This window comes from Ctenocephalides felis, unplaced genomic scaffold (genome assembly GCF_003426905.1).
Source record: "Ctenocephalides felis isolate EL2017-DRISC unplaced genomic scaffold, ASM342690v1 CF-g0.4_SCAFFOLD_01349, whole genome shotgun sequence".
NCBI lineage: Eukaryota > Metazoa > Arthropoda > Insecta > Siphonaptera > Pulicidae > Ctenocephalides > Ctenocephalides felis.
The window spans coordinates 1,190-28,524 of record NW_020537503.1 but is presented as its reverse complement, the minus strand read 5'-3'; the positions used below and the strand labels follow the sequence as shown (position 1 = coordinate 28,524).

The 27,335-nt window shown below is 29.2% G+C and overlaps 2 protein-coding genes and 1 pseudogene across 2 annotated transcripts; 2 read left to right on the top strand and 1 right to left on the bottom strand.

Moving 5' to 3' along the window:
- Nucleotides 1-3,150: 3,150 nt before the first annotated feature.
- On the bottom strand, nt 3,151-13,474 carry LOC113369444 (leucine-rich repeat protein lrrA-like; the record flags this gene model as incomplete). Its single annotated transcript, XM_026610181.1, has 4 exons — nt 13,183-13,474; nt 5,986-6,165; nt 3,670-3,817; nt 3,151-3,588 (listed from the first exon to the last, which is right to left on the bottom strand). Coding segments are annotated over exons 1-4 (1,058 nt in total), but the record flags the coding sequence as incomplete, so codon positions are not given.
- Nucleotides 13,475-13,483: 9 nt separating this feature from the next.
- LOC113369443 lies at nt 13,484-16,775 on the top strand. Its single transcript, XM_026610180.1, has 4 exons — nt 13,484-13,659; nt 14,325-14,528; nt 15,906-16,134; nt 16,635-16,775. The coding sequence occupies exons 1-4, from the start codon at nt 13,484-13,486 to the stop codon at nt 16,773-16,775; spliced, it is 750 nt and encodes a 249-aa protein (XP_026465965.1).
- Nucleotides 16,776-18,405: 1,630 nt separating this feature from the next.
- On the top strand, nt 18,406-25,021 carry LOC113369445 (annotated as a pseudogene).
- Nucleotides 25,022-27,335: the final 2,314 nt, after the last annotated feature.

The window sequence follows — 27,335 nt, the reverse complement described above, 5'->3', positions numbered from 1 at the left end:
TTAATCTACTCGTTAGTAAAATTTTAAGTAGACGATTAAGTAGGTTATTGGATATTGAAATTAAATTTGATTTTTTTTTTTTTTGTAATTTTTAATGCTCTTAGTAGACGCAATTATTTAATAATCACTAATCTTTGTTAATTATTTAGCAACGTTATATTTAATAGTACAAGTCATATAACCACACAGATGAATGATTTCTTAATACCTTCGTAATTTCTTAAAAAACCTATATGTTCTAAATGAAGATTGTTTCTATATAAAATGATTCATAAAAACTTTCTGGTATAACAAATTAAATATTAATTTAGTACGATACTTTGCATAAATTTAAGCAAACAAATGTATAATATACGCTTATATATAACAAAAATAATATACTATATTTTATATTAATTATTACTAAATTATAATTAACAATACTTAACTAATTCTAAATATTGCAATATTTCATTCTCTTCTCAGCCTAAAGTCCAAAATGTAGTCGAGTTTGAAAAAGAGGACTTAATCAATAAAAATGATTTGATGATTTTGATGAAAAGTCAAGTCAATGACATTGGTTATCATGTGGTTAGTAATATTGTATGGTTGTGGTCAATAAAGAATATTTTTCTCATTAGATTTTTAATACGTGGTATATTTCATTTGACTTATTCACGATTTGCGCAAACGGAATGTATGCAATCTTTACTATCTTCATTTAAACTCGACTTCAATTAAAAACAGTAATCTTAGTTATGGATATACATCATGTAGTTCATAAGTTATCATATAAGTAATAGCAGTTCATTCAAAATTGTAGAATCTGCAAGAATTCTAGCTCCAACAATAGTAACTAATAAAACTTGAATTAAAAATAAAAGTTAAAAATCTCGTAGTCAAATCTCTGGAGCAAGATATCTACTATAAATGCTTCATCTAATAAATAAAATAATACATATTTCATATTAAATTTGGGTAGGGGAGACTTGGTATAGTTGTGCCAGGGTATTAACAGTCACCATAAGAGCTAAAATACTGATTTTGACATAGGGTCCAAAGAGAGATAGATGAAGTATGTTTGTTCGAGCAAGTTTCCATTATTGCATTGAGTCAGCGCTCTAAATTAACAAGATCTATAGACTAGATTTTTTTTAAAGGGCCAAAAAAAGTTTTTGTTGAATAATAATTTAATAATTCTTGTATAGGGATAAATCACTTGTTTGTTATTTTTCTGTAAATTAAACATCAGTAGATAATTACCAGCAATTTAGCATAGTTATAACGATGATTTGTTTCTAAAAAGGTTTTAAAAGGTACGTTGTGCTTTTCGAATGAAGATTAAACAGATAAGGAAAAATCTAACCTAATTAATTGTAAGACAAGATATGAAAAACAAAGGGAAAGCAAAATTCAATACAAGAAAAAAAATGACTGCTCAAAGAAAAGTGGCACAACCGTATCCAGTCTTACCCCAGTCATGAAGTACAATACATTTTGGCAAAAAATGACTAAACTTATACAACTAAAATTGTTGCAATTTAAGCTATAATACTGTAATCATTAAAAATATTTTTTTGAAAAATGTATAAATTTTTTTTACAAAATATGATAAGTCAACAAATTAAAAAAATAGTCTTAAAATTGCTTAAAAATATAGTTATTTCTTATCACAGATAAAACTAGATAGGTGGGTAGTAGTTAAATATATATATATATATATATATATATATATATATATATATATATATATTATCATGATATAGGATTAGGAATTAGTTTCCAAGGGATGAAAGTTACATTAGGATGATTTGCTAGCCAAATTCTCGTGCATTTACTTCCGCAAAACATTGCACTACATAATAAGTATGAATCGCCGAATAATCTTTTGACGGGCCTAAAATAAAAATATATTATTTTTTTCGACCACATTACATACATCTTTCCTTATTCTAATCAAAAACAATAAGAGAGAGGTGTGCAGTGAATAAATAATAATCCGGAATTATTTGAAAGTATTTATAGTATAAATTATTTATTTATATAATAAATTTTCTCCACAGTAGTCTATGATATTTGGCATCAATATGTGCAAATCATCATGTGCATACGTCTTAAAACTCGATTATTTTTAAGTAATATCTTTTTTAAGTCTTAAGTATACTTGAGAAAACCAAAAAGTATTTACAGATACATTGTTTTGTTTATTAAATTTGTTCAGATAACAAGCTCCAATTCTTATAAAACCCTATGATTATGTAGTTAAATTAAAATATGTCTTGTTTCATTCTTTACATAGGGTAGAACAAGGCACAAAGTCTAATTTGACTTTGAGCAATTATATTGTGAAAACCAAACCAATTGTATTATAACAAATAACACAAATCAAACAAACAACTATCTGACTGTTCAGAGGTTCAGCAAAAAATCTTAACAAATTCATCATTGCAAAAATGTGTTTTTCCTGTTTTTCAAAAATTTGTCACCTGATATTTTTCACCCCATAGGCAGAGTAAAATAGGATGGCCAGGGGGCAGCCGGTCCATATTTAATTTATAATTCTAAAAGAATTTTACGAAATAATAGCTACATTATTCAAGCAATCCAAATAATATAAATTTCATTGGTTAATTTTTTACAGACTTAGATCTAGTATTTCATCAGAAATGTTCATCAGCAGAGTTGGAATAATTATCTAAATAGTTTCTCTTATAAAATTGCTTTTTTATTTACTATTTTTTATAGTTTACACCTTTTCCAGGATAAAGAATTAGTTGGTCCTTTTTATTCCTGCGCTCATGATTAAGCTCTTATATAGTGGGTTTATAAAATCTAACAACCGAAGAATTTACTCTTGCTAAGGATTTCCAAGCATTACCGTTATATCTCCTGATAGCAACGTCGTATGAATCAATGTCATGACAGATTATACATCTTTTGCCCTCTACTTTCAAATATTGTTGTTAAAAATTTCTCATTTCACATGTTTTTGAAAAATCGGTGGTAGACCTATTTACCTGCGGACCTTTAAGCCCCGCTCTACCCTATAAAATTTGGCATATATTCAAATTTAATGAACTTGTCAGTACTTTAAAACGGTCATTTGCTTATCCCTAAAGTTACTCACTTGCAAGCACCTCCCTCCTATGTTAAAATTTCTCATTATCATACCTGTTTAAAAAGCAGAGCACTCCATACTCAAACAATCCAATTTTGCAGTTGTGGCAAACGGCATTCGGCCCTTCTTTTAACTGAGAACTCAGATGGAGAGGTAGTTCCTCAACATGCATTACTTCATGAGTCATTTTTATAAAACTTTTTCCGTTCACATAATAATGACCCTCCCCATCATAATCACTATCATAAAATTCATTATAATCTTCATCATCACAGTTTTCATTCTCATCCAGAAAGAAAGAGGTTTTGCTCAAAATAGCATGTGTTTTCCGCAAGGCCAATTCGAACAATGTTGGCATTTTTGGAGCAAAATATTGTGAAACATGTTTGATACCCGAATATAAATAAACATCGATTTCTGGTAAATTTTCAGTATTGACTACTTTTACATGGATTTGTCCTGGATGGAAAAATTCTGTCGAATCGTATGTCCTGAAATCAATTTGAAAATGCATCAGATTGACGTACCAGTGAAGGTAATACAAATATAATTGATTATATATTTCCAATTACCAAAATCGTGTGCTGATATGTGGATTGATATCAAATAGAGGTTCAAGAGTCAAGGGTACATGTTTCAGGGCAGGGTTCAGCTTGAAAATAATATTAGGCAGAGGATCAGCGGCCAATGGTAATGCTGGTAAGCAGCGCAAATCACAACCTGTTAATGTCCAAATTAATTAATTATTTCTCATATATACTAGTTGCACTAACTTCATATTTATGCACTTTCCAAAAAATTCACTATCAAATTCTTATAGATAACATTTAACATATTGTCTATTACTTAAATAGTTATAATGATAGTCATCACAAACCTAATAAAAACCTGGAGTTTAATAAACTCAATAAGTAATATGAAACTTTTCAAAATAATCAATTGTATCACGATTGGTTTAGCATGTATATAAAAACAAGAATTCGAATAACAATGCTGGTTGAAAACATGTTAATTTATTTCATTCATTCATTTTGTTAATTATCAAATAACAATTTGTTTTACATTATATTGATCATTAACTAAATTATTTTAAATATTTTACTGAAAGGTCTTTTTCTTCAAATACCAAACTTTTTTGAAATCTTATAAACAGTAAAGCTAATTAAAAATAGCTTTAGAGCTAAATAAAGAGTCAAAGATTTAAAAATGTTATACAAAAACTGTTAGTCATGTTCGAGTCATCGGTCAAGTAAAAAAATCAATTTCTTCATTAGAATCTTGAAAATGTTGTGCTAATTTCTTACTGATTTCAAGCTAAATAGCTATTGCAGGCTCTTATTATACTAAATAACTTATATATGGGTATATAAGAGATTGTATTGGCAGACTTGAGCGTATTTCTATCTTCATATTATTGAGTTCTTCATATGTAAAACTTCAACATTGTTAAATTTAAGGAGCAATCTTTTTTATTGCTATTAAAAAGATAAATCCGTTTTTATTGGGATGATCAATTAGAAAGACATTAGATTTTGGCTAGTTCACTTAGGCATCGAAATTCATCTTGCTTGTGTCACCCACTAACTAGCATAATATATTTTCAATACCATAATGTGAGTATTGTACCAATTTATCAAAAAAAAAGAAGGGGATCGAAATTATCCCAAAAGACAACCTCTTGGTATATTTCTTCTTACAACACTTGGAGTATCCAGAAATTGCCGATGGTAACTAATAATTTGTAAATAAAGACCGCATAATAATAACCAAATCAGATCTAATTATCAGTTACTAGATAATTTTTATTATTTAAAATTTTATAAATTTAAAATATTAACTTTTTTTAAAAAAAATCTATTTTATCAGCATTGAAGAGAGAAATCCAATTTTATGGATTTGATCAATTATACAAAAATATTAAGTTTTAGCAAGTTCACTTTGAAGCCAAAACTCATCTTTGATGTTTTACCACTAACTAGTAAAGAATATACATATTACCATAATTATGCCATAATGAGTATTGTACGGTCCAATTTATAAAAAAAACGAAAAGTTTAACACTTTTTTTTCAAATTACAAAGAAACGGCTCGGCAGATCGTCTCACAAAACTGACAAACTATAGCTCTCATTAAGATACATCAAATGACTTTTAAATTTATGAAATCGGTTCAGGCGTTTTTGAGAAAACGTCGATGAAAGTTCTAATTTTGACAAACTTCAGAAAAACGATACTAAATTTTGCAAACTTTGACGAATTTTCGAATTGTCGTAGGGCCGTAATATTTCAGTATGATCTATAAGACTATGGTATCTACAATAAAAAAAAATTATAAAAATCGAGGAAAAAAAATTTTTGACACCAAAAACTAATCAGATCGATTCCCAACTAATATCTATCGAACGGTTTTTGAATTTACAAATTCACATATATTTTACACACACACACACATATTTTTTCCAAATTTAGTCTCATTCGATTCAGAAAGGCTTGAAACGTCGAGAAAATATAAAATTAGCGAATCGCATTTTTTGATGAAAACATAAACTTCTCCTTCGGGAAGTTAAAACTTGTTCCAGCTGATAAAATTATTCTTAAGACACTTGAATGTATCCAGAAATAGCCGCGGTGGTAACATTATTTTCCACTAAAGACTGGACAACAATAAACACATCATGAGTACATTACAAAATCAGAATTATCGGTTACTGACTAAATTTCTATATACTATGTGACTAAATTTATATTTTCTAAAATCAGTAATCTATCTAATCTATGATGTTATCAATTATCAAGAGGTCCGATAATCCAAATTTAATTCGTTAAGTGACCATGTTAATTAATGCCTTAGGATATCTAAAGTTCAGTTTAAAGTAAAGTTTGACTTACAATTTGCGCTCAATTCCCTCAGACGTGGTAAGGAAAACACGGAAGGTGGCAATTCGAACAGTGGATTGCTGTCGACGGAAAGTTCTTCCAAGTTTCGAAGCTCACCGACACTCGGAGGCAGGCACTTTATGCCATTGTAACTCACGTCCAAACGTCGCAGAGATCGTAACTGTGTGAAATCTGTGGACAAGAAAGAACATTATAGAACAGCTTAAGGATTTTAGAATTTTTAAATTACAAATTTACTAAGGTTTTTGAGTTCATGTTTGAAGATAAGAGAAAAATATTTTGTTAGAAACCCTATCATTCTGCTGAATTCGCGAATGAATTAATTTCACGTCCAAATATTTTTTCAAAAAATAATCTAGAAAGCAAACTATAAGCTATAAGGATATGAAATAATAAGACAAAATACAAGAAATACTTAATTTTCCTGATATTTTATTTCAACAGCACTTTAATCATTTCAAGATTTCTTTGCATACATTTTTTATTATTAATTTTTTAAACATCGATCAGAACTTTAAGAGATTTATGAATTGTTGTCATGAAAATGATTACACCGACCACAAAATAAAAAAGTTGCCTGCATTAGGTATGCAGCATATGTTTTCTAATGTATTTTTTACCACTGCACACGAATCTAAAGTCAAAATTGGGGGTCAAATCGCAAAATTAGAAAAATAACAAACATTCCAATCAATTTCTCTGCTTAATACTTAACTGCCTAAAAATGTCAAACATATACCACATACCCAATTCAGACAACTTTTTTTTATTTTGTGGACCTATCACCTATGTTATTATTACAATTATTGTAATGGTCTTCAATTATTGTAATAGTCTACAATGTCTATTAATTGATGCATCAATATCGGATAAGGGCTATTTTCACTTGAAAAGTATTACGATCTATATTTCCAAGTGAAACCCGATGTTACTACTGCTTGACAACAGTCAAGCTCTAGCTATTTTCCTACAAGCCTTTTTGCACAAACAGCCTACAATTTTGAGTATTTGCGATTTCCAAGTATCACGAAGATTGAATAAAAAAAAATTATCATATATAATGTTGTAATCGAGTGTTAAGATTATAAATATCAGTGGACGTAAACCTAGAAATACAATTTTGGTAATCGATACCATATATCATATTTAATCGATATGAGCAAAGAAATAATAAGTAACAACCCTAAACTTATTCCTGAAAACAGATACACAAATGCAAATTTATTATTTAAAATACCATATTTAATGTATTTAAACATTATATTAAACTACTGTTATATTACTAACTTTGAGAAGACAAAAGGTAAAAGTTTATGTTTGCCCAAAAATCATATTTTCCAATTTCATCATTCTTTGATGTTTCAAGTCATTTTGAATATTTGATAGTAAGAAGTTTGTAAAAGTCAGCATTTCAAAAAGTTAAAGCCATTTGAAAAAAATCAACTAGGGCTCGCATTGAGCAGCTTTCAATTTTAGAATAAGAGTAGAAATACGTCTAAGACGGTCAAAGTATGGCCAAAGTAGTTTCTATGCTGTTAGCTCAAATCATTTTATTACATTACAATTTAGAAAAATATTTTACTAATTTCAATTATGATTTATGATTATTAATAACTTGTTTGAGAATTGAAGAATCTGTTCCTTTCTGTTCGCACTGTATTTTTATTCAAATTAAGAGTTAACAGTTTTTCTTTGACCTATAGTGAAACAATCAAAACTATATGGCAAATCATATCCTCGTAAGTAATGTCCTAAATAAAAATTATTATATTAAAAATATTGTATAGCTAGTGTCTCCTACTTATGTGCCAATCGCCAGGCTGTATTTTGTGTTTTCTATTAGATTTTCTTCAACCGAATTTTCAAAACATTATTATACATTTATTTAAAATACGCATTTTAATCATGCAGTCTGTCTAAGAGCTGAATGACACTTTGCTCAGATATAATTTACATTAAAAAATTTAAACACATTTAAATTTAAAATATCTTTATTTGCAAAAGATCAAGTCAAAAGATATTATAATCTCCAAAAAAAGATACATACAGCCAAAATGAAAAATATTTATTTGCATAGATGCCTGGAAATAGTTAAACTAGATCATCGGTCCAAAAGCTCAATCCTTTAATGATCAATTAAATTTATTACATGTTTGTTATTTTACATACTGTGGCATGGGTTTAGGTTTACGTTTTACTTGAGATAACATAATTTCGTGCTTGCGTCTTAATTAAGAGAAACATTACTTCAGAATGTTTATTGATGTAAAATTCCAATAATATTATGTCATGATGCTTTATTTACCCAGGCTGAATAAGCACACATTTTGTAGAAGGAGGAGCGTCTTAATTAATAATGCACAGGAATCAAAAAATTAAATTAGACTTAGAGTAATAATAAAAAGTTGTAAGTTGCATTTTGCCTTGAGACAAGTTGCATGAACTTTCCAATAAGTGTATATAATCGATTTATTAATAATATTTTTTTTATTTATAGATGATCTGCATCTGCTGATCTGCCTGTCTACATGTCTACCTGTCTTCCTGTCCACCTGTCTACTTATCTACATTTATTACCGTTCGCCTGTTTACCTGTATATCTTTATATTTTTCCATTTAGTATGTTGGCTCGCCCGTAGGTAAGCGGTTAAGAGCAACGGGACCTGAATCAGAGGTCCCGGGTTCGATACCCACTTCGAGCAGCCTGTTGTCAGGCAGCAGTGACAACGATTTTCACTTAGAAATATGGATAGTAATATGTTTCCAAGTGAAAATAGCCCTTGCCCAGCATTGCTGCACCGATAACAAACAGTCCTATTAGATTAATTCTAATAACAAAATCATCAAATATGGATGAATTTAACCATTGGGTTATCATCTAAAAAATACGAAGTAAGGACAAGTATCAGACCAACAGCTCATAGGACGTAAGGTTCTGATTGCTGTTAAAAATATATAAAAAAAACTTAGTATGTTTATTTGTCTATCTGTCTACCTGTTTACCCGTCCGTCTATTACCTGTCTAAGTGTCAATGTCTCTGCATTTATACCAGTCATCCTACCAATATATCTACCTTTCTGCTTTTACCCGTTAACATGTCTACCTGTTTACCTGTCTACTTCTCCTCCGGTTCAGTTGTTTATCTGTCTATCTGGCTGCATGTCTACCTGCCTGTTTACTTTTAATATACTATTCTACTTTACTATCCTTTTACCTGTCTACTCTACCTAGTTACTCGTTTACCTTTCTACGTTCATACATCCCTCGCTGTTTGCCTATCTACCTGACTACATGTCCTATCTGTCTACCTGTCTACCTGTATGTCAATAATTATATTTGTAAACGAATCAATAATAAATGATTTGTATTGATTTGAAAAGCTGCCCCTGTAATTGTTACACAAAATGTTTCAAGATATTTCTATCATTATTGATATAGGGCTCGCCCGTAGGTAAGCGGTTAAGAGCGACGGGCCCTGAATTAGAGGTCCCGGGTTCGATAACCACTTCGAGCAGCCTGTTGTCAGGCAGCAGTGACAACGACTTTCACTTGGAAATTAAATAGCAATATATTTCCAAGTGAAAATAGCCCTTGCCCGGCAATGCTGCACCAATAAAAAAAAAGTCAGCCCTATTAGATTAAATCTAATAACAAAAAATAATCAAATATGAATGGATTAACCATTGAGTTACCATCTAAAAGAAAGGAGTAGTTTCAGCCCAACAGCTAAAGGACGTAAGGTTCTGATTTCTGTTAAAATATATAAAAAAAATTGATATAAATGTATTTAAGCTGATGGCTGGTAAAACAACAATAACAAAAAAGAACTATCAATGATTTTACTCAGAGTTATAAATATTTAAGCAAAATTCGACACATTGGATGTCTTCTAAAGTTCGTACTCGTACACACAGCTAGTCGAGTGACGCTCGTAGCGAAAAGGTTACTAGGCTATTAGAACGATCAGTCGGCCTTTTTTTATACTTTGTTTTATTATATTGATGTAATAAAACTTTTAATATTGCTTTATTTTTAGTAAGCTTTTACGACGTTGCCGCAGCAATATCGCATAAAATTATGAATATAAAACTTTAAACACGATTACGTAATATATGCATAAATGTGCAAACATCTTAAGTATAAACAACTTCGATAAACGGCCATTTGTTTACTCCACCATGATATTAATCAGGATTAAGTTCGTCATCGATAAAATTGCAATAACTATGAATATGGAAATATAAAATATATAACACGATACGAGAATACCTAAGTAATTAGAACACTTTTGATTACATTAATATTATAAACAGTGAAAATACTGCCTACATCAATCGTTCGTCAGGTGAATTTCTCAAACAGGTAAAGGTGATAATCAGAGTGAGACTAATTATAAGTTATGCATGCACTATGAGAATTGTTAAAAGAAATTGTAATGAATCACTTTGAACAAATGCGCGGTGTTTGATTACTGGTAAGTGTGTGCATTTCTTTTTTATATTTATTTTTTCTCTCTAAAAATAGGTGAAACTAGTGGTGTATGGCATCGTGCCTTAAGGCAAATTGCTGGAACTTTCCGTACCAAAAACTAAATTTAAAAAAAAACTATGCAAAACTTTGAAAAAATTAGATTGTCGAGAAATTGTAAAATTTTTGAAAAAAATTGACTTTTTTGAAAATGTTGATTGTTTTTATATTTTGATTTTTTTTGTATTATGATTTTTTTTGAAAATATTGAACATTTTTTAGGCAATGGCGCTGCATAGCTGATTTGGAGTCAAAACATCAAAGCGCCTAAGCGCCGGTAGTCATCTAACGTGTAAACATTGGTACGGAATCCATATAAATGTACACAAAATTTGTACTTATTATTATAATTTTAATAAAATATGTGATAATATGATGTACATATGTCTAATGATCATTTTGGCATTATTTTTTACTTTTTTCATTGGATCTACGGAGACGCTAGGCCTGTATATACACAAATTTCGCCAGTTGTTGATTTCGTCAAGACAAGTAAAATAATTTTTGCCCCGTATCTCCGAAACGGCAGGACCTGCCTTTCAGTAGGAATCGAATTATTCAAATCGGTTGATCCGTATTCGCAAAATAGTCTACGAAAATTTGTATCCGCACACACACAGACACACACACATACTTACATACACACATACATCCTTTTTTGTAAGGTATGCCAAAATGTTCAGAAACCCTTGAAGTGTAAAGATATATAAAACATTTTATTTTCCATTTTTTTGCGATTACTATAACTTACCCTACGGAAAGTTGATAAACGAGCTGGATTATTAATTATAAAGTAATATTTATACACAAAAGGATTTTTAATACGAAATATCAGCCAAAGTCAACAAAACCTATTTTGCGAAGGGAAACATTAATAATAGGGTAGAGCGGGGCTTAAAGGTCCGCGGGTAAAAAAGCTTACCATAATTATCTCAAAAACAAGTAAAGTATTGAATTTTTCAATGTACTATTTTAAAGTAGAAGGCAAAAAATGTGTAACCAACCATCACCTGAAGTTGCCTTCAATCTTTCTTCCTAATCTCCATAAAATAAAAATTCGTAAAATTGATAAACCTATAATTAACAATCGATCACAACAGTAGTAATACACCCATTATCGCTTATTTTAAGCTCTATAAACAAATAATGTTATTATTTCAGAAAATCTAAGCCATTCGATAAGTTCTTCAATTACTCAATTATCGCAGACAATTAGTTCAATCAATTTCATATGCAATCACATTTCTATTTGAGGATATAAAATATTTTCATCAAGCAATGTTGCAAATTTCAAATTGTTTGTAAAATTTCAGATATATCCACTTATAATTTTATATAAATTATTTAATAGATCACTGGTCATATTGTTGGATTTAAGTTTCACAAAAATGGAAAATTCTGCACTATACATTTTTAAATTTGTATATTTCACTTAAATTTTGTGAAAGTTACTTTTTCATTGTTTATAGTAACTGCTAAAAATAACACATTATCTAATTAATTATGGTACTGTATAATACTACAAAGAAACCCATTATATAAATTCGTTAATTGCTATACTTCGTTGTAAAATGTTATCACATTTTAATAATTCACTATTAAATTAATCTCTTTGCAAAACAATTTTCTAAAGTAAATTTATCAATCAGATTATTATATAGAGTACGAAAAGCATCTACAACAAACTTCAGAATAAAATTGCTGCTAAAAATGAAAAATTTGATAGAATATGAAAAGAAATAAAGAAGTTATATTTGGAACTAAGTAAGAAGTTACACGAATCAATAAAAATATGAACGTATATGCATTGTGTAGATTAAATGTGAAAAAACTTGTGTTAATATTATTTTCTGTATCATTATTTTTAAAAATTTGAGTTTGTTTATAATTTAAAACTGATGCAACTTTCTACCATTTAAACCCAAATATTTAGGATACGATACATGTATGTTCAAACTAAAGTGAAATATAGTGTTTTTTATTGGGCTTTTTATTTCATTTTTATATTGGGCAATATATTAATTTCCCGCAGGGTAAGTTATTGTAATCGTCCAAAAATCGAAATTGAAAATTTTTGCATTTCTTCACGTTTTGAAGGTTTCTGAACATTTTGGCATACCTCAGAAAAAAGGGATGTTTGTGTGTGTATGGATACCGATTCAGATGGTTCAAAAAACATTAGATTCCTATTGATAAGGAGATGTGCTAATTAGTTTTCTGTCAACATATATTAGTTACAGTATTTATAATAATCTATTTGAAAGCATTTAATATTCCTAGAATATTTCATAACGTATGGGAAGTTCCAGCAATTTGCCTTAAGACACGTTGCCATGCACCCCTAGTTAGTTAAAAAACAAACAAGTATGTGTTTAGTTAGAAAATTATAAGAAAACAAGCATTCTCAGCCTGCGAAGTTTGTATATTTTTTAAAATGGCAATAAGCCAAGTAAAAAATTTATGTATCTGGATCTTTGATTAGACATTCGAAACATTCGAAAAGCCTAGTTCTATTAAAACAATCGACTAGAATACACAAAACATGTTGATAGATCAAATGTAGATGTCTTTGCTGGTGTTTTCATAATGTTTCTCACAAAGACACTTTACCTCTAATAGCACTATTTTTAGTTTGATTTAAAAAAAATTTAATTACTCACCAGGCAAATTGGTCAAGTTATTATCAGTAATGATTAAATTCGTCAAACTGTGTAAAGATTTGATCTCTTGAGGAAGTTTGCTCAAACTGTTACTACTTAAGTTCAGATCAGTCAGGTGCGATAAGGTGCCAATTTCTTCCGGAATATCCCGCAAATTATTATTATCCAAATAAAGTGCACTCAAATTCCTTAAATACGTGATCCATGGCGGCAAAGTTTGAATTCTATTATGTTGTAAATGCATTTCCCTCACGCTACTGCCATAATGTTCCAATTCACTTGGCAACTCCATAATTCCATGATGATTCCAGTTAATGATCGCGTTTGTGGACCAGTTTTCCATGATTTCGGATTAGCAGGTTGCAAATTGGAAGTTTGCAGTTTGAAGTTCTTAGCTGGAGTTTACAACTGGATATCTGATCCTGAAATTGTGTATTTCTGGGCTCATCACATCAAAAGACAAGAACGCACTGCCAAGTTATTTTTAACGCGCGCGTTTATTAGTAGAACGTGAATGCTATACACTGATTGAGATGCATTTTTGATAGTTGCCAGTCTTACAATCATTTTGTAGGTGGAAAAGAAACATTAGAGCTAAAAAAACGTTCAATTTAGAAAAAAATAGTTTTTTTGTGACATTTTGTAAAACGTCATATTTTAAAATTTAAAAAAAATATTGATATCATTGGATTCATAGCTTGAAAATTGTTAACAAAAAACTGTGTTTATAAGGTACAAATCTATCTACACTCAGTACTTGTGCAACACTTGCAAATTTAGATAATTTGCAAATTTGCAATTCAGTTTAATTTTTACGCTGAATAATATTGACAAATTATAGTAATCATATAGTTGTATTACAATTAGAATTGACAATAATACAATCGTATTTAAATAGTGATCAATAGAAATCGTATTTGAAGAGTCCAACTCGCAATTGACTTAATTTTGTCATTCTATATAAGAAAATATGGGAGTCATATATTGTTGTCTCAGAGTTGACAATAATACAAGTACGATAAAAACCTTATTAAACGAGTCCGACTCGAAACTGACTATTTTTTATTCTACTTGAGAAAGTATAGTAGTCATATATTGATACGAGTCCGACTCACAACTGACTAAATTTTTATATTCCACAGCATGCCGCCAGAAAACCTCTCGGAGAGGGTTGTCAACAACGACTGGCGCCCCCATATCAGATCAGAAGGGGTATGGATTAAAGAACTTCCAGGACCACCAGGCTGTCTCAAGCCCTGGTACAAAGGACTACCCTGGCACGAACGATTGTCCAATCATCATACATTGGCCAGCATAAGGCAATGCGCTATTTTCGTTCCCAAGCGGTGAGAATTAAATATTTTGCCTGTGATTTATGAAACAACATAGACGTCTCGTTAATTGCCGCTTTGTTAGGAGTAAAATTGAGACGAATTTGCTTGACTTCTAAACCGAAAGGTTTACATCAATATAATAGCAGCATATGCATAGAAAAATTATAGCATTTTTACTACTAATGCCACGAACTTCCACAATCCAAAAGAGAGCATACAATTCCAAAGTTTAAATTTTAGCATTAGATTTATATCACTTCATTCAACAAGTCCATAGGAGAGTTGAGAAAAACAAATTTTTTTTTGGCAAAATTCTATTTTTTATTATTTTTTGTTAGATATAGTTTTCTTCGAAGACGATATACCGATTATAGCGAACTTCAAACTTGTCAAAGCCATTTTTGTTGTACGATTTGCACTTTGCTACAAAATTCGGCTATCATATCATCATTTGGCAAAAATTTCTTCACAGCGAGCTTTCTTTTGAGACCTGAGAAAAGGATATGGTCGCTGTGGAACAGATCTAAAAAATATAGAGAATGGGGAACCAAATTGGAGCCCAAATCATGTTTTTTCGCCACTGTGTTCACGGATTTGTGACTTGGTGCGTTGTCCTGATGGAGTAGCACTGTTTTTCTTTTTCTTTTTCTTTCTTCGGAGTAAAGTGGCGAAGCCAGGTCACATCCATGGTAACATATTGATGCAAAACCTCAGTTTTATCTTGATTAACCAGCTCCAAATACTCTTATGAATCATCAACTAGTTATGCTTTTGGTCTAATGTAAGTTCGCGCGGCACCCATTTAGCACAGAGATTTTTCCAATCCAAATATTTGCGAACAATATGTCCAACATATTCTATTGATACCTTTAGAGTGGCAGCTGTCTCAGACATTTTCACTTTTCGGTTTACCAAAACGATTCGGTGGACTTTTTATATTTTCCAGTGTAACCATCACAATTGTCCTTTCAGAGCGTTCAGCACCATCATTTCCCATATGATTAAAATCAGCAAACCACTTTTTCTCCGATTGCCTCGACTTGGCAAGGTCCAGATAACACTTATCAAACGATACTTTGGCTGTGTTGGTATTTTTACCTATCAAAAATCAATCATAAATTAACACACGAAATTGCTTTGAATTCATGGTTTCAATGAAAAACGAAAGTGGCATCACTTGAACCTCTGTAACTTGTAAACTAATCGTCGGATTGTAATTAAATTTTTACATATATCTTCTTAAAGTTATTTCTTCCTACAAATCATATGGATGATTGCATAGCTACATCATCTATATGTTATCCTACGGACTTATTGAGTGACGATATTCTAGTTATCATGAGTTGTAACAAGTCGTTAATTTATTTTATCCATTTTTCGTTCTCTTAGAGTCCCACTTGACAGCTTAGACAATAAAATGATGTCAAACTACAACCATAGTTTGGAATTGTTTCCTGATCCTGTAGATATAGTCCTGCAACAGGACACCATTAGCAATGTGGCCGAATTGGCACCACCATGCGTGGAGTATGGCGATAATTATACAAATGCAAGAGGGAAACCGTGGAGGAGATTGACAAACACCAGGGAACTGAAACGGGAACGAATTATTGCTTTGGTAAAATTGAAAATGGATTTTTCAATGTACAAATAATTTAATAATTAAATGCTATAAAGCAGATTATGGTAGGACTCTTTCAAACATGAAGAAGTAATAAACATATATATATAAATAATTTTTAAGTTACACAATCAACTCCAGCATAAAGAAATTATGTTTATAAGTCAGATTAAAACTTTTCACCAACTTCAGTCCACCATCTGTCCTAGTAGTACCACCATCAGTCCTAGCAATAGAAAGCAGTAAAAAGCTCATTTTAAAATCATTCCTATTATAATCTACTTTTCCTTCACTTTCTGCAGTACTTCCATTTTAGTTACTTTGCCAACTCAATTTATCTCCTCCATATCATTTTCCAGCACCTTTCACATATTGGCCGTCCTTAGACCAGGCCTATGAGTCATAGAATCAGATTCCAATAAAATATTAAGTTTAAGCCCCGTTTTTCAGGCAGACTCATAATTATATAATGATTGATTAATTTATTATTTTTACAGGGGCATCCACTTCAAATAGCAGGACTAAAAGAAAAGATGTCGCCACATCAAGTAAAGTTGATGAACAGTGGACACCATTCACCACTTACTAATCCAGGATATTCTAGACAACCGGCCGATGGTACAGTTTTCCGCTATTGACTTCTAATAACAATATATCTAAATTTCTGATAATTGTACTTTAAATACTAGACAATATAAATCATGGTTCAAACGATTATAATAATAAAGTTATAAATAATTAGTGTATGGTATTATCATGCATTTTGTATAAATAATTTACATACGTAAATGAATGTACATATTTATCATTGGATCACCAATTGAAAATAGAAAAATTTAGTTGTAATACAAGTTCATTAGATCTATACATTCCGATCTATATTTAGTAAAATTTAAAAAAAATATTTATGCGAACAATTGGACTAATACATAATAATATGAAAAAAGTTTTTATTCAGGTTTCCACACAATAATTAAAAGCAGAAACTTAGGTTTAATAAATTTAATAAATCCTGAAGACGTTTCGAGTTTTTATTTGTGTAGTCTCCGGTGCGAATACACAAAAATAATTTAAAAATTGTGGAAAACATACTCCTGAAATGATGTTAAAAAATAAATGACCTAAAAATAAACGGCGATATTGAGTTATAAATGCAATTCAAAAATATATTATTTCAAATCGTGTTTGAAAATGTCAAACGAAAAAATGTTATGTGGATAAAAGATGCAGAACATATATACATAGTTAAGTTTATACATATAATTTTTTCGAGATTTTCCAGTTGTACCTGCAACTCGCCTGTAGGCCACACCGTGCGGAATTCGAAGTTGCGATTTATAGGAAAAGAACTAAGAATTTTGAAACATTTCTAACGATGTATTATACTTTATATGGTTTCTTTAGAGAAAAATGGAATAGAATGACTTGTTGCTTAAACCTAACCGTACTTTGCATTTGAACATTTGAATATTCACACAAATTCCAACCTACAGGTTAAACCGTAATTTTTAGACATATTCGAAACCAGTAAAAACTAAAAAATAAACTTATAAGAAATATCATTGATTGCTATAATTCATTTATTAATTTCTGTAGTTAATAACCACAACATATTTGTTTTAAATATTTAGTTGTTAAACATTAAGTTCAAGAGTTAATATATCAATTGTTTGAGGCCTTTATAAATGGATAGCATGTTTCATGAATGAAAAAAAGTAAGAAAAATGAGTAAAGTACAAAAAAATCATTTTATCGACCTGAATAAATTTAAACAACAATCATATGAAATATTGGACTAATTTTTTTTTTTTAATATTTTTGTAATTAGGTTTGTAGAAAACAAGTGAGAGAATTATTGATGAAAAGTCTTTTCAATGTACAAATTACAAATATGAATATATCATATACACAAATAATTTTTGCACACATCTATTTTTATTGTTCGTTAATCTAATAGAGCGATAAAATTATAATAACTTAATATATAATAATGTTTTGAAATACTGATTTATTATCTCATCTTGATATTGATATGATATCTTTGTTTAGAGTATTATTCATATATTTTATCATTAAGATTATGATTACAATATCAAAACAACGTTACATATCCTATTGTGCGCAAACAAGGCTTTTATACATACGATAAAACACATACGACAAATTAATGTGTTATATTTAATGAGTGTTTTGCTGTTTAATTATCGTATTAAACTGATATAGTGCTAATAAATTATTTGAAATATATTGTGTGTAAACATAAATTGTTGCAGAACACTTTGGTAAGCGGTAAGTTGATCTAAATTATAAACAAAATCAAATTTTTAATTCATAGGATTGCAAATTTATTGTTTAAGCAATAAATTCACACACATCATGTCATTATTCATAATTCATATTATTCATCATTAGTTGAAACTATAAGTTATCTACAGACGAATTATAAATAATTTCTAATAAATAAACGCCATTTAAAATAATTTCTACTGAGTTTCCCATGAGTTTATCATAGTGGGAAGTATTTACAATGACAGTTTTGAGCTTCATAATTTGCAATCATTATTAAAGTAATAAAAGTGTATTAATAGTGTGTGAAATTATGCCTATTGACAAATTATCAAAACTCGCCAAATGTAAATAAAGCTGTTCAAATGAATTTAATCACCAAACAAAAATATAGTACTCCAAAATAATGATATGAGAAGTGAAGCCGTAACAAATTATATGCCAAAAAATGAAAGCAAAGCCCGAAACAAAATTGATGTCTTCCAAATTTTGGAAATAATTGTTATAAAATTATTGAAATATTGAAACTATTGAAATGTTTGAAAACTTGATATGAATGTCCTGATAATGTGGCATTCGATTTTCAAAACGACTCTAAACCTCCTAAATATGCATAATTTTCAAGGAAACTGCTTTATAGCTTTTTATATCAAAAGCAAGTCCAGAAGATTCGGAGATACCGAGCTAAACGTGCAAAAAATTAGTTAGTTTTGAAAAAAAAATTTGAATATCAAAAATGATTAGAATTTTAATTTTTTTCTCGCTAAATAATTTTAACTTTGCAATTCAGTTTATATAATTCTTATAAATATTAGACTTGTGTCCTTAATTTTAAATTCAATTGATGTATTGTTTATTTAGTTTTCTGTAAACAAATATAAGTTACAGTATTTGAAAAAATAATCTATTGAAAACATTTAATATTCCTCGAATATTTCATTGCGGTACGGGAAGTTCCAGCAATTCGCCTTAAAACGCGATGCCATTCATCATTAGTTTATTTAATTAAGATAGTTTCTGATTTATTTTCAAAACCTTGTGTTATTCATGTAAAATACATAATTGAGTTAAAATTATGTAGCAGTTGATATATTTTTTATCATCTTTGATCTAATAATATAAAGTAATTAAGACCAGTTGATATCTTTTTATCATCTTTTTTATCATCCGTAATACCAAATATTTCGATATTAAATTATGTAATTTATTATTTTAATAAAACCATTCATTAAAATAATGTAATAAGATTTATAAATATTTGAACCCTTTTCACATCTAACTATTTTATAAACAATATTATATATCTTAACTGCATAAAAGCTCAAGTTGATTAATTTTGGATCATTTGCAGGTGAAAAGTACTTCAGAATTTTATTATACATAACCAAATATGTTAAAATGGTTATATATCATCGCTTTTGTAATCTTGTTAGAACAAAATGCGATCAATGCACAGTTTGATGCTCATCATGTACCAGGACGATCAGGAATCGTTCATTTATTCGAATGGACATGGCGCGATGTTGCAGCAGAATGCGAGAGATTTTTGGCACCTAATGGTTTTGCTGGTGTCCAAGTATGTATTTGTAATAAATTAAGGAATCGTACGTTAGATTTTCGTAATTCTTACATATCAAGTTACATATCAGTGCTATCACAATATTCACATATTGTTATGTTTCAAATAATATCCCAGTGGATTCGTAGTCGTACTCATGCCCTGGGCATCTTATCCGATATAAGAAATTGAAAAAGATATATATCTCTAAGATTTTTATCTTATTGAGACCAAAGTCAAATGATTACTTATAGGTTTTATCAATTAAATTACAATATAGGTTTCATCCATAAAATAATCGAGCCGCGAATATAATATTCAAGATTGAATTTGAGTGTATTCTACGATGATGCTTTCTAAAAATATGAATAAACAAACTACCAATACGATTGGAAATTATATATTTTAACTAACAAAAACTACTGAATAAGGTTGAATAGAAAATCGCCACTGAATGATCTAGGTCGAGAATTTAGTTCTCGAGAAGGGTCAATTAATTAAAAAAAAATTATTTATAGTCAATAAAATATCCTTCTAATTTATTCATTTAATGGTCTATTGAGTTGATTTTTCAACATCTCATTATAAATATAATTAAGGTGGCCATATTTTTTTTGTAAATCAAAACCTGGACGGCAATTTTTAGTTATGCTAATCCAGGACGAAGGGTATATAATAAAGAATTGCGGACTTTTAGTAAGAACTTTAGTATTCAATTATATGCAATACTTTTTTATCTATGATATTATATCTTATATGAATTTATATGTTTTTTGCGCTTTTGAGCCTTGTATAATATTCTATTCAATTTTATTCATAAATAATTTAGAAAATTAACACTTGTTTATTTGTTTTCATAGTTTTTGTTAATTGATCTGTTAAATTCTGAAAAACCGGGACAATCCGAGACAAAAGATCTAAATCCGATACAAATAATGCTTTTAAAAAAACCCGGGACACAAGGTGAAAATCGGAGACTGTCCCGGTCAAACCAGGACCTATGGTCACCTTAATATAATATCTTTTATACAGCTTGCATCAGTAAATCATGATATTTGCTAATATTCCTACACTGGACAGTTGCAAATCTATTGATGAAAATTAAAATAACTATTATATTTGGCAGGTGTCGCCAGTTAACGAAAATATAGTTATTGAAAATAGACCATGGTGGGAACGATATCAGCCAATTTCGTACAAAATAGTAACACGTTCTGGAAATGAAGGAGATTTTGCTGATATGGTCAGGCGATGTAATCAAGTAGGAGTAAGGTATGTGGAGATCATTTACAAATAAATCACGAAAAAAATATTTATAGTAATACTTTTTATCTGTCTTTATTTTATATAAATGGAATTCATACTAAGCAGTCGCATATATATATAAATCCTATAAAATAAATTAATATTGAAAATCATCGCAAGAGCTTAAAGAACACTGAGAAAAGTTTTGAGTTCTATTATTATCACTATAAAAAAATTAAATTCACATTTTTTTCGCTAGCTTCTGTATTTTTTAAATTTGTTGTATGTTCAGTAATTCAGTAATTAAGAACATATCCCAAAAATATTTTTTCAGTAAAAAATGGATTGAAGATAGAAAATGCCCAAATTTTGGTTCTGTTCAAGTTTTGTTTTAAACTTTCTAGCTTCCATAGCTTCACAATTCATAAAAATAATTTTACCTTAATTACCTTATTTAACTTATCTTAATCTTTTATTAGAATTTATGTAGATGTGGTTATTAATCACATGTGCGGAAACCATGGCCATGCCACTGGAACTGGAGGAGGTACAGCAGTACCAGAAGAGCGCCAATATCCAGAAGGTACAATATTATTAGACAAATCGATAAATTTGTTAATAAAAAATCACGCTTCTTCCAATATCTGATTTTATTTAAATCTTTTATCTAGTGCCTTATGGTCCAGGAGATTTCCACCCACCATGTACAATTACTGATTATACAAACGCACAAGAGGTTAGAAACTGCGAATTAGTAGGTTTGCATGATTTGGATCAATCCAAGGATTGGACAAGGAAGAAGATTATAGATTTTCTCAACAAATTGGTTGATTTAGGCGTGGCTGGATTCCGGTAAAATTGATAAATGACAATTGATAAATTGATAAATGACAATTACAAATACCATTATAAGACTTATGAAAAAATTATAGGGTTGACGCTGCTAAACATATGTGGCCTTCAGATTTGGCTTTTATATATAATGCTGTAAAAAATCTGAATACTGCTCATAGATTCAACGATGGGGCAAGACCTTTCATTTATCAAGAAGTTATTGATTTAGGTATGAAAATCCTCTGCACATTTTTTCTGCTAAAAGCTTAAAACAAATATAATATTCCTAATCAAAACTTGATCAACGCAATGCCTAACTCATATCTTTTAAATGGTATTTAATGTTAGTTTTCATATGGTAAAGTACCAAAATATTCAGACCATTATCTATAAATTGCCAATTCTAGGAATTTCTAACAGTCATTAATCAATAAATAGGTGGTGAAGCAGTATCCAAAAACGAATACACAAACATAGGACGAGTAACTGAATTCAAATTCAGTGCTGAAATTGGAAGAGCCTTCCGGGGTCACAATGCCTTGAAATGGCTGGTCAACTGGGGTCCTGCATGGGGTATGCTGTCAGATGATAAGGCGCTTGTATTTGTTGACAATCACGATAACCAGGTTAATTTATATATGAACCAGTATCATATCTATCGCCAATAGCTAGTTGGTTGCTTGCGTAATTGCATTCACAAATGACGAATTGGTTATTCATAATAATAAAATTCATGAAGCAATTTCATTATATCTATCCCAAATGTGTATTACAAGTATTTCTGTTTTTCAGCGAGGCCATGGAAGTGGTGGTTCAGAAATATTAACTCATAAGCAGCCTAAACAATATAAAATGGCAATTGCCTTTACTTTGGCTCATCCATATGGTCTACCTAGACTGATGTCAAGCTTTGGTTTTAGCAATAGTGACCAAGGTCCTCCACAAGATCAATCTGGAAATATCGTGTCACCGCAGTTTGATGCAAATGCAAGTATTATGATAAAACGACCAATAATATTATTAATCTGCAAAATAAAAAATATATCCTGCATTGCAGCTTGATCTAGTATGTTATTCACATATAGTACATAATTTGCTGACCAACTTTTGAACGAACTCCAATAGTTAAAAAATCTTAGACATAACGATTCAGAACCTAGTAATATATTTATTAGCTTTTGAAGAACTAATAAACTAAATTAAAATAAACGTAATTTAAATATTTTGTCAATTTTCTCTCAAATCGAAATTTGAAGGCATTTGACATAATATTGCTTCTTTATTCTACTATATCACGAGTAAAAATTAATTTTCAAATTATAATATTATAATATTTTTAGACTGGTGCCTGTACCAACGGATGGATATGTGAGCATAGATGGAGACAAATTTACTCAATGGTGGCTTTTAGAAATGTGGTCCAAATAATAAAATTCAATATGGTGGGATAATGGTTCAAACCAGATTGCATTTACACGCGGTTGTGCTGGTCTAGTAGTTTTCAATAATGAAAATCAACAGAATTTGCAACAAACCCTTCAGGTAATTTTTACTCAAATATACATATTTGACAGAAACTGTTGTTATATTTTGCTATTCTTAATTAAATTTAAATTTGTACTATTTTTTTTATTTTTCCAATGGGAATATCGGCGGAATTTCCTATTAATTGTTAAATATATCTTGTATATGAACAAATGGACTATTTTTCATTATGAGTGACATAAATAATTTAAAAATATTTTAAATATTGGTAATTTATCCTAACAGTATATATATATATATATATTGTAGTTTTAAAAGTCTTAACTGCGTTTTCCAATTTTTAACCAAAGATAACATTGCAGATATATTTAACAATTAATAGGAAAATCCCCCAATGTTCCCATTAAAATATTTTTTCAAAATAATTAGTACAAATTTAAATTTAAACAAACATTTTTTTCAAACATCAATCGTGTTCGATAACCAGAACATTACTTCTAAAGACTTTGCAAAATAATTGTTGACGAGTAAATAAAAGATAACACGTTTTAATTGTGGAAAATATTGAAAAAAGTGGTAGATAGAGAAAATATTTTTTATACTATTATTTGCATTTAATTGTTGTATTGGTTTATTAAATAATTAATTGATAATAATTCTAGACTTGTTTGCCTGCCGGAAGATATTGCGATGTAATATCTGGAAAAGCGGAAAATGGCAGGTGTTCTGGTAAAACTGTAGAAGTATCACCTGATGGAAAAGCTTATGTCGAGATTTTACATTCGGAAGACGATGGGGTTCTAGCTATACATATAGGAAAACAGGTAAATTTCAATTTCAGATATTTTATTTTTTTAGCGCGAATATAGTAATTCAAAACAACTTATCTTTTTAATCAAAGAGCAGATATGATAAAATAATCATAATTAATTATAATCATAATAATTAGATACTTCTAACATTATTGACTTAATCTACTCGTTAGTAAAATTTTAAGTAGACGATAAACGTACGGTTATTGGATATTGAAATTAAATTTTGATTTTGTTTTTTTTTTGTAATTTTTAATGCTCTTAGTAGACGCAATTATTTAATAATCACTAATCTTTGTTAATTATTTAGCAACGTTATATTTAATAGTACAAGTCATATAACCACACAGATGAATGATTTCTTAATACCTTCGTAATTTCTTAAAAAACCTATATGTTCTAAATGAAGATTGTTTCTATATAAAATGATTCATAAAAACTTTCTGGTATACAAATTAAATATTAATTTAGTACGATACTTTGCATAAATTTAAGCAAACAAATGTATAATATACGCTTATATATAACAAAAATAATATACTATATTTTATATTAATTATTACTAAATTATAATTAACAATACTTAACTAATTCTAAATATTGCAATATTTCAGTCTCTTCTCAGCCTAAAGTCCAAAATGTAGTCGAGTTTGAAAAAGAGGACTTAATCAATAAAAATGATTTGATGATTTTGATGAAAAGTCAAGTCAATGACATTGGTTATCATGTGGTTAGTAATATTGTATGGTTGTGGTCAATAAAGAATATTTTTCTCATTAGATTTTTAATACGTGGTATATTTCATTTGACTTATTCACGATTTGCGCAAACGGAATGTATGCAATCTTTACTATCTTCATTTAAACTCGACTTCAATTAAAAACAGTAATCTTAGTTATGGATATACATCATGTAGTTCATAAGTTATCATATAAGTAATAGCAGTTCATTCAAAATTGTAGAATCTGCAAGAATTCTAGCTCCAACAATAGTAACTAATAAAACTTGAATTAAAAATAAAAGTTAAAAATCTCGTAGTCAAATCTCTGGAGCAAGATATCTACTATAAATGCTTCATCTAATGAATGAAATAATACATATTTCATATTAAATTTGGGTAGGGGAGACTTGGTATAGTTGTGCCAGGGTATTAACAGTCACCATAAGAGCTAAAATACTGATTTTGACATAGGGTCCAAAGAGAGATAGATGAAGTATGTTTGTTCGAGCAAGTTTCCATTATTGCATTGAGTCAGCGCTCTAAATTAACAAGATCTATAGACTAGATTTTTTTTAAAGGGCCAAAAAAAGTTTTTGTTGAATAATAATTTAATAATTCTTGTATAGGGATAAATCACTTGTTTGTTATTTTTCTGTAAATTAAACATCAGTAGATAATTACCAGCAATTTAGCATAGTTATAACGATGATTTGTTTCTAAAAGGTTTTAAAAGGTACGTTGTGCTTTTCGAATGAAGATTAAACAGATAAGGAAAAATCTAACCTAATTAATTGTAAGACAAGATATGAAAAACAAAGGGAAAGCAAAATTCAATACAAGAAAAAAAATGACTGCTCAAAGAAAAGTGGCACAACCGTATCCAGTCTTACCCCAGTCATGAAGTACAATACATTTTGGCAAAAAATGACTAAACTTATACAACTAAAATTGTTGCAATTTAAGCTATAATACTGTAATCATAAAAAATATTTTTTGAAAAATGTATAAATTTTTTTTACAAAATATGATAAGTCAACAAATTAAAAAATAGTCTTAAAATTGCTTAAAAATATAGTTATTTCTTATCACAGATAAAACTAGATAGGTGGGTAGTAGTTAAATATATATATATATATATATATATATATATATATATATTATATATATATCATGATATAGGATTAGGAATTAGTTTCCAAGGGATGAAAGTTACATTAGGATGATTTGCTAGCCAAATTCTCGTGCATTTACTTCCGCAAAACATTGCACTACATAATAAGTATGAATCGCCGAATAATCTTTTGACGGGCCTAAAATAAAAATATATTATTTTTTTCGACCACATTACATACATCTTTCCTTATTCTAATCAAAAACAATAAGAGAGAGGTGTGCAGTGAATAAATAATAATCCGGAATTATTTGAAAGTATTTATAGTATAAATTATTTATTTATATAATAAATTTTCTCCACAGTAGTCTATGATATTTGGCATCAATATGTGCAAATCATCATGTGCATACGTCTTAAAACTCGATTATTTTTTAAGTAATATTTTTTAAGTCTTAAGTATACTTGAGAAAACCAAAAAGTATTTACAGATACATTGTTTTGTTTATTAAATTTGTTCAGATAACAAGCTCCAATTCTTATAAAACCCCCTATGATTATGTAGTTAAATTAAATATGTCTTGTTTCATTCTTTACATAGGGTAGAACAAGGCACAAAGTCTAATTTGACTTTGAGCAATTATATTGTGAAAACCAAACCAATTGTATTATAACAAATAACACAAATCAAACAAACAACTATCTGACTGTTCAGAGGTTCAGCAAAAAATCTTAACAAATTCATCATTGCAAAAATGTGTTTTTCCTGTTTTTCAAAAATTTGTCACCTGATATTTTTCACCCCATAGGCAGAGTAAAATAGGATGGCCAGGGGCAGCCGGTCCATATTTAATTTATAATCTAAAAGAATTTTACGAAATAATAGCTACATTATTCAAGCAATCCAAATAATATAAATTTCATTGGTTAATTTTTTACAGACTTAGATCTAGTATTTCATCAGAAATGTTCATCAGCAGAGTTGGAATAATTATCTAAATAGTTTCTCTTATAAAATTGCTTTTTTATTTACTATTTTTTATAGTTTACACCTTTTCCAGGATAAAGAATTAGTTGGTCCTTTTTATTCCTGCGCTCATGATTAAGCTCTTATATAGTGGTTTATAAAATCTAACAACCGAAGAA

Coding starts and splice junctions, on each gene's coding strand:
- LOC113369443 (XM_026610180.1), top strand. CDS start 13,484: ATGATTCCAGTTAATGATCGCGTTTGTGGACCAGTTTTCCATGATTTC. Junction 13,660..14,324: donor AGACAAGAACGCACTGCCAA/GTTATTTTTAAC, acceptor TATATTCCACAG/CATGCCGCCAGAAAACCTCT. Junction 14,529..15,905: donor GCTATTTTCGTTCCCAAGCG/GTGAGAATTAAA, acceptor TCGTTCTCTTAG/AGTCCCACTTGACAGCTTAG.